Here is a 14,395-nt window from a genome sequence, read left to right as displayed (position 1 = left end):
TGATGGAAACACAAGCAGGACAATTACCACAAATTAACAACCAACAGTTAAGTACATTATTACCTGAAGTTTTTTGGTAAAGCGAGAGAACATGTAGGAGACACATTCATTAATGGCTCCTGTCTGCTGGAGCAGCAGAAGGCCTTTTGGAGTGGCACCAAAATTCAACAGACTGTCCAATAATGTCTCCTCCCAAATGAGCCTGTTCACAAACAAGAAAGACAGAAAAATGATGGTGCTTTGTACAATATTAAAATCACTAGGAGTCAATTCCTTACACATAAAGACATTTTTTTAGATACCACTGTACTTTACTGTGAGCCATTTAATATCATCTGACATTTTCTGTGTATGTTGTTTTTATTCTACTTTTAGTTATCCATTTTAGTTTGTTTCATATTGCTTTATTAATCTTATGGGGCATATGGAGTCACTTTATTGTATTACAATTAGATTTTACATGGTGTTCTAGTATTTTATTTAGATTGCTTCTTGTTGAAGATACACTGAAAAAAAGACATGATTAAATACTGCTGGACTCCAATACTCTTGTATTTTACTGGATGGTGTCCTCATTCATTGCTGTGATAAATATAGACATTTTATAAAATTATTTAAAGTTGAATTTTACGGATGTACGGCCTCACATGTTCTGCAGCTCTTGGGTAGATGATCCAGCGCCAGCTCCAGGTACTGGAGTCTGAACTCTTTCTGACAGCGAGCTGGTCTAGAAATAAAGTTTTTAAAACAGTATTATTACACAATATACTTTAATCATACTTTAATTGCTCTTTATTAAATTGAGTTTGTGAACATGAGGAACACCTGAAACATTAGACCACATTTATTCACATATATATTAATCTGATAATCTTAACACAGTGGAATGATGGAACACTGTATTCGCCACTATATTTTAATAATAACATTGTTTTCTGCACTCTTTTTTCTTGTTATGATCATCATCTCTTGATGATTCTCACTCACTTGAGACATCCTTAAATTACAATGACTAAATAAATAATTAAGCAATCCAGAATGCCAAAGAATGTGTTAATTTGTTTACTTGGTTCTTGACAGACTGAATAAGTGCTCTAAACACCAGGATCGCATTTGCTTAACATGAAACAAGAAGGTGAGTAAACATCGAGCATCAGCTGATCCCACTGTCAGTCAGGATTAAACCTGCGTTTTGTTTCTCCAGTGAACAAATATGGGCATGCGTTTGAGACTTTCAAAGGAACACGATCCACTATGTGACGGTAATAAAGTAATAAAACAATGTCTCATACACGTTAATTTTTATACCAGATGTTTTGAAAATAAACAGGTAGGTTGTGGGGCGGAACTGCTTTCTCAGCTACTGAGGCACTACCAGTCACTGGGCAGTACTGACGTCCCCAGCTTGGCAGAAGGATTGCCTGTTATGCGTCAAGGTGTGGCTGATAGCTTCCGGATCAAAAATGCAGACATGGAGACACGAATTCAACTCAGACAGCTTTACTGCTGGAGCTCGGGAACCGAAATGGAAAAAACAGAAAACTCAGACTTAACTGGATTCGATCATTTACTGGTTACATATGAGATGTGACAGACTGGGGAAACTGGACACAGAAACTAGACAAACAAAGGAACACAGAAACACAAACTGACACAGAGTCAGAAAAGTAACCAAACATGGAGATTATACTGATTTACAGGGGCTTTACGGAGGTGAGTCTAGGACAGGAGACAAGGGGCAAAACTGAAGTAGAATACAAGCAAAGCACAGAGCAGAATTAGGTAACAAAACTCTAGACTATCAATACATAAAGAAAAACCCAGAAAATACACAAAGCAACCAAAAACTCAACATACTGGGACAAAAACCCAGGGATGCTAACAGCGCCACTGAAACCTTCTCTATGACGCCCCTGTAAATGAACTGCACCAGAGCTTCATTTTTGTTTGCATATTTTCTGGTTTAGCTTTGAAACACAAACTGCAGATTAAAGATAACTGATGCTGTGTCGAGTCAGAAACACTATTCCAAGAACTAAATGAAGCACATTACAAAGGTTAGTTAATTCCCACCATTTGCATGAAATGATGGTGCTTTTCAAGCTGTGTTGACTGAATAAAGCGAGAATGTGGCATTCATCAAGTAAATGAAATACAGCATAAATATTCTAGCCAGGGATCTGATCATTACATACAGACACCCCTCCTTTACATATTTAGATAAAAGATTCAGAAACTGAGTTGGGCCATCATCTCTTATCCAGTCATGGCTCAGTTAGTCAAGCAAATGTCTCCTGGATTTGTTATATTTACAGTTATACTCTAAAAAACATATCTGGGAAAACAGCATTTTCTTAAATCACATCTTGGAAATGAAAAAAATCGACATCTATTGTTAACTTTGAAGGCAGTATCATTGTGGTGAAGACGTGATTGGTTTCCTTATACAACACTACTGTTTTTTGTTGTGGGTATTTGTATAATGTACAACATGTTGTACCCTTTACACTTTATGTTTTATGTGTTGCATTTATGACAGGTAGCTTATCTGCTACCTGGGTCAAGTCTCTCTTATAAAAGAGATTTGGTCTTTATGGAACACCCAGTCAAATAAAAAGGTACAAAATAATAATAAAAAAAATGTTTGATGAAATAAAAGGGATTTCTTTAAACTGTTTCAAGTCAGCAAAACAGTCAGGATGTGAAATTCTTGAGTGCACTTTTCATACAGTAAAGCACTGCTGTATTATTTGTGATCCAAAAAAAACCCCGCTGCACTGTGTTTATAAACTGTTCCCTTTACCAAAGCAAGATTTATTAAAGAAAAGCTGGTGTATAGTTTGGTTTATTTCCAAACACACATGGTTTTGTGTTTGGGCAGAACAGTTTCACATGATTCAAAGTGCAAATTAATCCTCATTTGTCTTATACTGGGCCTTGGTGCATCCCTACAGCTCTACAGAGCTATTCATCCTCCCTTTAATCCTACATTCTTCTGACTGGTTGCCCGTAATATGAGCATCCACTACTGTAATCTTACATATATTATTCTATAATAATATATAGATCTGGATCAACAGTCAGGTACGATACATGCTGCGTACTCGGTCTCTCGCATTTAGATCAGGAAATGAGACGGAGTACAAAGCTGCGAAGTATGGACTGTGGAAAGCCATCACAGTGGCTAAGAGGCAGTACAGAGAGAAGGTGGTTGGCAAGGCCTGATGTAGCAAGGCCTGCAGCACATCACAGAGTATAGGGCCACCACCAGCACCAGCACCATCAGCTCTGTAGGCGGTCTGCTGGATGATCTCAATGCATTCTACAACCGCTTCAAGACCTCCCAGACCCTCTAGACCCCCCAGATCACCAGGACCTGCCAGAACCCCCAGACCACCCAACCTCAACCCCCACCCCCGTCAGTGGTCTCAATAGACCAGGTGCACAAAACCCCGAGGAGGATCGACCCCCGTAAGGCAGCAGGACCAGACAACATCCCGGGAAGGGCCCTTAAAGCATGTGCCAATGAGCTGGTGGAGGTTCTTACTTCCATCTTCAACCTCTCCCTCAACCAGAACACTGTCCTCACATGCTTCAAGACCACAACCATCATCCCTCTCCCCATGACAAGCCATGCCACCTGCCTGAATGACTATAGACCAGTTGCACTCACTCCAATCATCACAAAGTGCTTAGAGAGTGGTGCTGGCCTACATCCAGAGCAACATCACAGACACTCTGGATCGTCTGCAGTATGCCTGCCGGCCCAATAGGTCCACGTCAGACGCCATCGCTGCTGCCCTTCACTATTCCCTCTCCCATCTGGAAAACAAAGACTCATACATCAGGGTACTTTTTGTTGATTACAGCTCCTCCTTCAATACAGTCATCCCACACAAACTCACTCACAAGCTGGCAACACTTGGCCTACACCCCACCCTATGTGACTAGCTACTGGACTTTTTGACTGGCAGGGCCCAATCCGTCAGGATCGGCAACAGGACTTCAGCCAGCATTATTACAAACGCAGGAGTTCCACAAGGTTGCGTCCTCAGTTCCATCCTCTAGACCCTGTACGCCCACGACTGTGTCACCTCCAACAAAGATAACATCATTTTGAAGTTCGTGGACGACACTGCAGTGATCGGTCGCATCACTGGAGGGGACGAAGCGGCTTACAGGAGAGAGGTGGCCGGTCTGGTGTCATGGTGTGAGGACAACAACCTCACCCTCAACACTGACAAGACAAAGGAGATGATAGTGGACACGAGGAAGAATAGGAGACTTCACCAGCCGCTGTTTATCCGGGGCCTTGAAGTGGAGAGGGTGAGCAGCTTTAGATACCTGGGCACCTACATCTCCAAGGACCTCACCTGGACACTGAACACCACACAGTTGGTCAAGAAGGCTCAGCAGCGGCTGTATTTCTTGAGGAGGCTGAGGAAATTTGGTATGTCAGCCAAGATCCTCAGCAAGTTCTACAGCAGCATTGTGGAGAGCACACTGACTAGCGTCATCACTGCATGGTACGGCAGCACTACTGCTATGGACCGCAAACGCCTGCACAGAGTGATAACAACTTAGGAGAAGATCAACAGGACTCTGCTGCCCTTTCTGCAGAGCATTTACCATCGCAGAGTCCAGAGGAGAGCTTCCTCCATCCTCAAAGACCCCACACACCCCCAACACGGACTGTTCACACTTCTGCCCTTGACACGGAGATTCAGACGTGTGAAATCCAGAACATACAGACTCAACAACTCCTTCTTCCCCACTGCTGTCAGACTCTTGAACAGCTGACCTATTTTTGAACAGTAATAATAATTAACCTGTATTAATTATTAAGCTATAGCTCTTTTGCACACATCTCTGTTTCACACTTCAATATTTTGTCTCCCTTTCTGTCTTCATTTATTTATTTGTACTATTTGTATTTTATCTGTTCTATTTCTATTGTATATATTAATCGGCATCTGTGGGTGGACCGCAAAGAATGAATTTCATTGCACAAAGAAATGCTTTTTTTCTTTGTGCAATGACAATAAACACTTAGAATCTTGAATCCTGAATCTTTGAATCTATAATAGCTCCATGTCAAATAATAAAGTCTCTGCAAATAACACAAATGAGGTACATGTACCTTTTTCCACGCAGCAGCTAAAGCTTTGTGCAAGCCGTAGGGTTGTAGAACCTGCAGACCCTCGCAGGTGTTGTACATCTGCCGACAAATTAAAATAAACGCTCCACATAATGAATGGGGCATATCAGATTCACACAACGATGGCAATTCCTTGTCGAGCAGCCTCTGGGTGAACTGTACGATGATATGAGCAGCAAAGGTTCTGCAGACAAGGGTGAAAAAAGACAATGTTTATTATAGAGCCACAGCATGAGATTTTTAGATTGTAAGTATAGCAATCTCAATTTGTGGCTTTACATGCCTACACTGGAGGTTTTTAATCTGACCTGAAACTAGCGACTGATAAAACGAATAAAGTCACAAGCAAAGTGTTTGCTGAGGCAATGGAACAACTCAGCAGTGTACGCATCTGACTTACTCTTGAAACTGGCACCTCAGCACTGGGTTTACTTTTCAGAACCAAGGCTACATCTACATCAATTCCTTGAGCAACAAAAATTCTTTGGGGTCTCCAAAGCACTTTCATACACTCACATTTTTCATGAGCCAACATACATACAGAAGTGAAGCCATAGGTGGTTGGTAAATACATTCTTGGTCATTTACAACAATAGAATGTGTTTCTGGACAGACTGAAGGAAACTACAGTGCAGACTAGTCACTGTCAGGCAACAGAATATAACGCAGTATGATATAACCCCAGCTGCTCACAAACCAGCAGCACCCTCATGTTCCAATCTGCTCTCGGTGTAGAATAAGCAGGATTTGCTATGCAAATTTAACTCTGTATTAAAATCTTCCAGCCAAGTTAGGAAAATGTAATTTATTCATTACTATCAAGAACGACAAAACGACGCTGCGAATTTAATCACAACATCTCACCTCTCACTGTGGGCCGCGACGAGATTCTTCTCAAATAAGAAGAGCGCTAATCCTCTGTCTGTGTTTGCAATACGAGCCAGAATATCTGCAATGAGACTCAGGGTTGCTGCAGGAGACTTTAACTCAGCCTGCAAAGCACAGAAAATAAACACACAAAATTACCAACTGCTTCAGGAAAATTGGCACCTGAACAGATACTCAACATTGAAATAACACTTTTATTTTTCACAATAATGGAACTGAAGAAAAAACTACTAAATTTCATAACCAAAGCCTCTGTAATTCCATTTTCTGGAGGGCTGAATGATGACAAGTCCTTACGCAGAGGACAGCTATGTTACTCTTAAGATTAGGAGTCTACATTTGAAAATTATTGCACTAAAAATGTAAAAGGAAAGTAGTTTACATGCTTATTTACTATGAGTAGAAAGTCATGGTTGGACACTTTACAATTGAAACTGTATGAATCAAAAACCTTTTTTGTAATCTGCAAATGGTGTGTGTGTGTGTGTGTGCGTGTGCATGTGTGTGTGTGTGTGTGTGTGTGTGTGTGTGTGTGTGTGTGTGTGTGTGTGTGTGTGTGTGTGTGTGTGTGTGTGTGTAGGTATGCTTGTGACCTTCTGTCCATTGAGTAGCGCTATAACAGGAGTTAGTAGCTTCTCTATAACTGGAGTCTGATAGAGACACTCTGTAGCGCATTCTGTCTGTTCACATAGCATCCAAAGCACCTCCATCACAAGGGTGCTGGGCGACAGGACGTCTGAACCTACCGAAAGTAAATAAATTAATATGCATTTAACGACATTAATTATCTGAATTAAATGGATATGAAATCATCTAATTACATTAATACCCACTAGGAATATATCTGCCCACTAGGTTTACACTTTTAGATCACCTAAATATACAATCAATGACCATTCTGTGGTGCTTTCATGTCAGTAAGATGATTCAAGCCAATACTAGCAAGTTGTACCTAACAAAGTGGCGAATGAACTTGTATTTCCACTATTTTGAGAAATGCATATATCCACCGACTTTTTCTCATATCACAGCCTTATTCCACAATGGCTTAAATTCATTTTTCACCTCAAACAGACACAGTTTCAGCATTCCTCTATGGAGAGAGAAGAACCTTACAAGAGAACAACTATTTCTACAGCAGTCCACCAATCAGGCCAATATAGTAGCCCAACCTGGAGTTTTTTCCCAAAACGCACCTGGAGGTCTCTCAGACCCAGAGAAACTAAATTATCTGGTCTGATGAAACAAATTTTTTTAGTTTCCTCTAGAGGAAACCAGGTTCCACTCATCACCTGGCCAATAACATCCCTACACTGAAGCATGGTGGTGTGGATGTTTTTTGTTAGCAGGAACTGGGAAAGATGAACGAAGAAAAGTTCAGACATAGTTAATGATAACGTGCTCCAAAAGGCTCTAAACAAAGACTGGGTCTAAGGTTCATCTTCCAGCAGGACGACAAGATAACAAAGGAGTGGTTTCTGGACCACTGTGTGAATGTCCTTGAGTGAACTATTGTGAAATGGCTGTGTACTAATGCAACCAGCCAGATGGAGCTTGAGAGGTTGTGGTAAGAAGAATGGGAGCAACTGCGAAAAAATAGATGTGCCAAGCTTGTAGCATCATACCCAAAGAGACTTCAGGCTGTAACTGCTGCCATAGGCACTTTAACAAAGTGACGAGCAAAGACTGTGGATACTTAAATACGTGGTATATTCTTGTTATTATATTTTTAATAAACAAAAGAACTCTAAGCAAACTTTTTCACTTTGTCATTAAGGAGTACTGTGTGTAGGATTTTGAGGTGAAAAATGAATTGAATCCATTTTGGACTAAGGCTCTAACATGACAAACTGTGGAACAAGTAAAGCGCTGTAAATACTTTCGAGAAGCACTTTATTTCTAATATATGACAATACATGCCCAATGATACAGAGAACACAGATCTCCACGGATGTCTATGAGGATCATAAATGAATATCTGGGACAATCTTTATAAGAATGTTGTTGCTTTTAATACTACATGCACATAACTCTAAGACTATTAAAAGCCACGTGTAACTGGAGTTCAATGTTGTGTAACAAGAGAAAATTACAAAAGTGAAGATTTACAAGTCATGTTTGTGTTATAGCTGGAAACTTAGCCTAATGGGGCTTTAAATTCAAACATCTTACCCTCCATTCGAGACTAAATCTCTCGCAGAGTGCACTCTGCTGTATCATATTGCTGCTCAAAATACAATCTCAAGAATGCTTCATGTGATCTTCATCAGACAGCAGGTAAAATATTAATATAAATATCTGACTTAGTCAGCATGACTCTCTGTCTCAGCCAAAGGAGATTACCCTCTGACAAAGTCAAGGTGGGGAACAATATTGATCACTGGAGCAACATTTCTCTAACGTAATTCATGAGAATGAATGGGGCAATAAAGTCTTCAAGGAGACAAATTAAGTACTACACGACTCAGTACAAGGTTGAGAGATAAAAGATATGGCCTGAGGAGTTCTTTTTCCATCTCATACGTTGGGTCACTAACCTACCTCAGCAGTTGATTTGAAATTCTCCTATCTGAACAAAGAAATTCTACTATATACCTGCGTGTGCGTATACGTGCCCTACCTGTGTGTGAGCAATCCCTGTCCAGAGGTCTAGGGTGTTTATACATTATGTTAAGCAGGATGACAACGAGGTCTGTCAGGGTAACAGGATCTGAAATAGACATAATAAATCAATCAATCAGTTGATAGTCACCGTGTCTAGAGGTAAGGAAATAGTCCATATCAAAAGTTAAGGTAACCTTAGAGACAAGGATCAGCCCCCTGTGTGTAGTTCACTTAACATATTATGTGCACAGTGGGTTTTAGTATCCACAGTCTTTTAAAAGTGTCTTAATATGACATTTCATTACAAGCCTAAATATCACCAACAGTTCCTGGTTGCAGGTACTACAATAAAACTTTAAATAAAAGAAAATATTTGGGAGTAGGACTTTGTTCTGAATAATAAAAAGAAAATTAAAAACATTTAAGAAAACTAAGAAAAAGATATTCAGATCTCTCCTTTTCTCACTGTGCATCTGTTTCTTGCCATTAACCTTGAATGATTCATCTCCCAGTATCATCCTATAGGCGCAGATGGTCTACAGTTCAAACACTGTGTCCTTTCTTTCTATGTTCATCTCTTCTCTCTACATCTTTGTCTCCCCCTGTAACCTGTGAGACAACCTGAAGAACTCTTAAAAAAGGGATTCTCTTGTTTCCCCACAGTCACCGAATTCTTCCACATAAGGAATCAATTTATTGCTTGGTTTCTCATTATTATTATAGTGTTGTATAGCTGGTATAACTATATATACACATTATATTAAATAAAACTATAACTATAACAAGAAAATGTTAAACTGAAAACACTAAACACTGAATATACTGCTAAAAATCTGAAGGCAGAACAGACTGCGACTGTGTGGCAGGATAGTGAATTGAAGTTATACTGAACTGATTGAACTCCAGACAGCTACATATGTGAACACCTGGCGTCAGTGGTGCTCTCACAAAAATAACAAAATAAAAAATCCTGGTAGAATACCGCACTTAGATTTTAAAATGTCATATTACATGTTTTTAAAAAACTGCAGTGAAAGCTTTAGGAGGTGATAAACTATGACACACAAACAGATAGGGTATCCATGTCAACACTTGAAGATGTGGTCATTATCCGTGAGTTGCTGGTCAACACCCTAGTTGTGTAACCTATGTTGGATAAAATTACAAAACAAGGGTGATTTGACTGTACACGAATGTCCTGAGAGGAGTTATTAATTAGTAAATCAATTACAGTGCAGGAAAGTCAGATGATGAGTCTGCTTTAATCAACCGACTAAGTGAAATGTAACTATTATGTAACTTTATTCGTAATTACAGTGGGGTGGAGGGCTGAAATCTCTGTTCCTAGGAATCGAGGGAGGATTAGTACATGCTGATCAGACACAGTTCTGCACTATAAAGATTACATCTACTAAAGTAATCTAATAAAGCAATAAACTCTCAAGATCAGTGTCAAGATGATACGACAGACGACATGTTGAGTTATGTAACATAATTGTGAACCATCAAACCTTTGTATTTCCTTATTTTGATGGGAAAGAGCTTTTTTCCATTGGTGTAGATGATGAGCTTCCCTAGGACACACAGAGAGTGAACAAAGCAGCAATACTCGAGCTCTTTTCCAGAATAAACACTCCTCTGTACCAAACCTGAAACATTAAGAGAAAAATCAAAGTGATACATTGTTACAATATATTACTGATATTGTAACAGATGATTTAAGGAAAACAATGTGAAAAAAAAATGTGGCAGCATTGAGATGGACACAGTTTTCACACTGTTCATATCAAAGGCCTCAGAATTACAATGAGACTGACAGGTGAAAAAATGTGTCAGGCTTGCAGTGTCTCTAGAGAGCAGAAAGCCAAAAGAGGCACAGCTCAGAAAAAAACTATGTCTTTTATGAGGACTATATCAGTGGCGAGGGAACTGGCATATCGAAACTTATCCAAGACAAGGTCACAATGTTGAGTCTCAAGGAGCCAGCTGGCTTACAGGAGATAACAGGCTCCACTTGCATTCCCTTATGCCCCATCTGCACCTGTATGCATTCTGGTTTATTCCATTTTAGCACATAGCTTTGCAAATGGATATGCATCATGTCCATGTTACTCTATAATTACCATGTTATTTTTAATTGGATGAAATACTTGACACAAACAGATAATTTCATAAAATTTTTTTAGAAGGAATTCATTAAAAAATGTTTCCTAAAATTTGAGGGAAAAAAACACTTAATGGTGATGCAAAGGGCTGTCGATAATCTCCAGTATTGCCTCTTGTTTGTACACATTGTTGAGAACGTCATTCAAAACTGGACTGCGTCATGTAATATGTAATGTATTCCTGAAGTGTTGCTATGCCAATTTGTCAGTGTCTGCCCTTTCTGCTCTACCTTCAGTTCTATTCATCTATTTTTTTTTCATCATTTTCATTCTCCTATCATTCACTCATTTGCTCTTTTTTTCCTCTCTTTTCTGTCTCGGTTTTTCCTGTATTGTTATAACTTGTCCTTTCCACCGTTTTTCCTCTGTCCACCTATGTTTTAATGTCTGTGCATAAAAGAAGCTGAATAAATGATGGCAAAGTCTAGGTACGAACACTCAAAGGCTTCAAATGAAGCATTACTTTCTCATTAGACTTTCACAGTAGTTCACTCTGAGCGTTTTATTTTTTGGTTTGTTTCACAAGACACATTAAATCAGCATTACTGCGAATGTGCTGATGCTTAGCACACAGGGAGAGGCCCAGAGTGAAGTCTGGTATTTGAATATGCCTGAGAGAGTACGCAAACCTGATGAAGAAATAATGAGATTAGGGAGTGTTTTTTGTTTTTTTTAACTTGCCAATGCTCCGCTGCTCCCCTGACTCAGTTGTCTCATTTGTGAAACGTTCACAGGACTCATTGTACTTGATGCACTGCTGAAGAGCTGCTACAGCCTGTGAAAGAAAAGATATAATGCATGTTGCTTCGGCTGCTAAGCATGTTAAATTAGCTGAATAAAATGACGACGGCTAATGTGTCATAGCCAAATTTGTAGACTGCTGTTATAAACAGGCCAAAAACTGAACAATTACTTAAAGATTCAGTCAGAATCTCAGTGCAACCTCCTCTTATCCAATCAAGAGATTTAAGACTAGAAGCCATGCTTTTAATCTAAATCCAAGCACTGTGGGGAATTTTAATGCCCTGCGATGCAAGAGCAGTTTAGGCTTACAGTGTTTCAGAGAGATATTGGCAGTTTCTTTAGAGAAAGTTTCAGCGGCGATTCCACAGTAACTCTTCTAAAGTCACTGTACCAGTTAAAAGGGAGGTTTGAGCTAAAAAAAAAAAAAATCAATTCTTGAATGTCAAAGTGCCACTCCTGTTCTGTGCCCTTTTGTCTAAAAGACCAGTACACTGAACTGTTTGGCTGTGATTTACACCTGCACCCCACAAAATGACACAAACAGGACCATTTTCACAGGAGGTGTCAGGAGCAGTTAGATACAGCCAGTCTTTTGGACAATCTCTTTAGCTTTTCAACAAGTTTACATCTTAGTAAAGGTAGAATTATGGAGAAGGTTCTCAATAAGGCCCAAAAACCAAACCAGAAAATGCTGACTGTAGCATTTTCTGTCATTATGCAAATGTACTGTTTATAAGATTGGGAAAACCTGCAGTCAGCTGAGAATGAGAAAGTCACTTGGATGAGTGGCGAAACGTTTCTCCCACTGAAAACGCTACGTCCAGATGAACAGAATCAACTTTTGGAGGCTGACTACAGCATTTCAATATGGAAACAGCTCACCCTTGGGCTCTGCAGGTAAATGGATTTGTTTGGAAAAAACCAAGATTGTCATCAGTTCACCAGTTTCCTCTGGTCCAATCACAGCTTTGCTTTCTCATGAGCACAATGTCTGTTTTAGATGCAAGTTTTAATGCCTTTTGGATGACCCAAGAACCAGGCCAATGTAATGTTTGCCTGATACTATCAGCCACTATCTCACAGATATAATAATTTCAGGATTTTTGTTGTCAAATATGCACCAACAGAAAAAAAAAAGTATTTTATTCAACCACCAACAACCAAAAAATCCCTAATAATATCTATCTGCACTGTCCTCAAATATCCAGTATTGACTCGGTGTAATCCTTTTGATGTTCATTTGCTCCCCTCTTGTCTCAGACCTTTCAGAAGTACAAAGCAGTGAAAGATCCTTATTATTGAGTAAACCACTCACCACAGACTTGTATTTTCTCTCCAGGAGTCTGAGAATCACAGCCCTGCTGTAGTAGCCATGCTGAGAGGGAGGCAGAGGCCAGGAGAAAACCAGAACAAATATACGTTACAGAGTGCAATATAAACAAGAGAGGATGGAGATCAAAACATTAAAATGCAACACACGAACACAGCGGTTCATACAAAAATTCAGCCTGTGTAAATCTGAAACTGTGGGCATACACACCATCCATTTTTTAAACCAAGTGGCTTTTACATCCAGTAAAGCCAGTAAGTGAACTGGTTCCAAAACTCTCTCAGTTCCTGGTGAGCCATGTTCGTGATGGAAGGACAGCAGGGAAAAGGTGTTTTCTATAACTTCTTCCATGTATCTATAAGCAAGGTAGAGAAACAAAAACACAAAATAAGTTCACAGTCTGTTCCATCATTCTATAAATAATTACGTATATTATGTGATATGTATTTGTGGGTCAAATTTCACACCCTCTTAAAATGAATCATTTAAAAACGTACTAAGTTTTCTTTTTTTATACATCAGATTTGAAAAGTAGCATCTGGATAGTCGGTGATGGCTGGGCACACAATCAAGAAACAAGATAAAAACAACTCACTTCTCTGGATGACGTATCCAGAAGTTAGTCACCTCCTTTTGAAAATCATTCATCAGTCGAATCTGAAACAAGACACACACAGAGGAAAACAGTGTGTGCACTTTATTTTTACCATGATATAGTTAAGAAGCTCTTGTAGAAAAGTTGCTGTACCTGCTTGAGGAGACGACTGATCTCAGGCCTGTTAATGTCAATGGTAGCTGAGCCACTTGGAAAGCTCAGCTTATGGGACAGAAAACTTGACTCCACAGATTTAGCTGCACATTAAAAGGCAAATTCTTATTACAAGCCACACAAGATAATATGGATTTTGGATATACAGCAGTGAGCTACAACCACTCAAAGATACAGTAAGTAACATGGATCACATTAGTACAGTTGCATTTTCTGCTTGGAAATTTCCTGAAAGTAACCTTGTCCCATAAAATCCACAAACCAAACATCTCCTTCCATCTAAACATAAAACCAAAACTACTTCCCATGTGTCACTGAATAACAGGCTGCTTTTCATTTGCTCTGTAAATAAACAAGTGACCCTTTAAGATATACTTTTTTTTTATTTTACTTTTTAAAAAACATCTTTGTTTAATTCAAACACAACAGTCCAGCACAGTACATTAAAACCCAGAAGGGTCCATTGAGAGTTACCTACCCAGGCTTGTGTAAATTTCTCGTGTCACATTCAGAGGAGAGGATGAGAGGCTTTTAGCAAAGAATCGCAGCGCATTATCCTGACAGAGGTGAGATGACACGCGTGAACGTACATTCACAGCCATTTATATAATCAATCAATGATACCTAAGTTTTAAATGATAAGAAAATTCAGTGAGAAGAACAGAAAGAAGATTAAGGATCCATGGAATGAGGAACAGGTTTTTTGCTATGTTCAATTATAAAGCATAAAATCATTA

The 14,395-nt window shown here is 39.3% G+C and overlaps 1 protein-coding gene across 4 annotated transcripts in view; it reads right to left on the bottom strand.

The window, feature by feature from the left end:
• Positions 1-14,395, bottom strand: part of tbc1d32 (TBC1 domain family, member 32) — a 103,563-nt gene that overhangs the window by 84,074 nt on the left and 5,094 nt on the right. For all 4 annotated transcript variants that reach the window (XM_006805650.3, XM_087852349.1, XM_006805652.3 and 1 more), the window contains exons 7-19: positions 14,137-14,215; positions 13,638-13,741; positions 13,485-13,546; positions 13,100-13,244; positions 12,875-12,934; positions 11,497-11,590; positions 10,162-10,299; positions 8,667-8,756; positions 6,640-6,788; positions 6,023-6,150; positions 5,141-5,342; positions 648-727; positions 64-202 (exon numbers count right to left, since the gene is read on the bottom strand). In XM_006805650.3, coding sequence (XP_006805713.2) covers positions 64-202; positions 648-727; positions 5,141-5,342; positions 6,023-6,150; positions 6,640-6,788; positions 8,667-8,756; positions 10,162-10,299; positions 11,497-11,590; positions 12,875-12,934; positions 13,100-13,244; positions 13,485-13,546; positions 13,638-13,741; positions 14,137-14,215 — 1,470 coding nt within the window. The remainder of the gene's footprint in view (positions 1-63; positions 203-647; positions 728-5,140; positions 5,343-6,022; positions 6,151-6,639; positions 6,789-8,666; positions 8,757-10,161; positions 10,300-11,496; positions 11,591-12,874; positions 12,935-13,099; positions 13,245-13,484; positions 13,547-13,637; positions 13,742-14,136; positions 14,216-14,395) is intronic.

Source organism: Neolamprologus brichardi, chromosome 15 (assembly GCF_056152115.1).
Source record: "Neolamprologus brichardi isolate AB-2024 chromosome 15, ASM5615211v1, whole genome shotgun sequence".
NCBI lineage: Eukaryota > Metazoa > Chordata > Actinopteri > Cichliformes > Cichlidae > Neolamprologus > Neolamprologus brichardi.
This window is presented reverse-complemented; position numbering and strand designations above follow the sequence as displayed.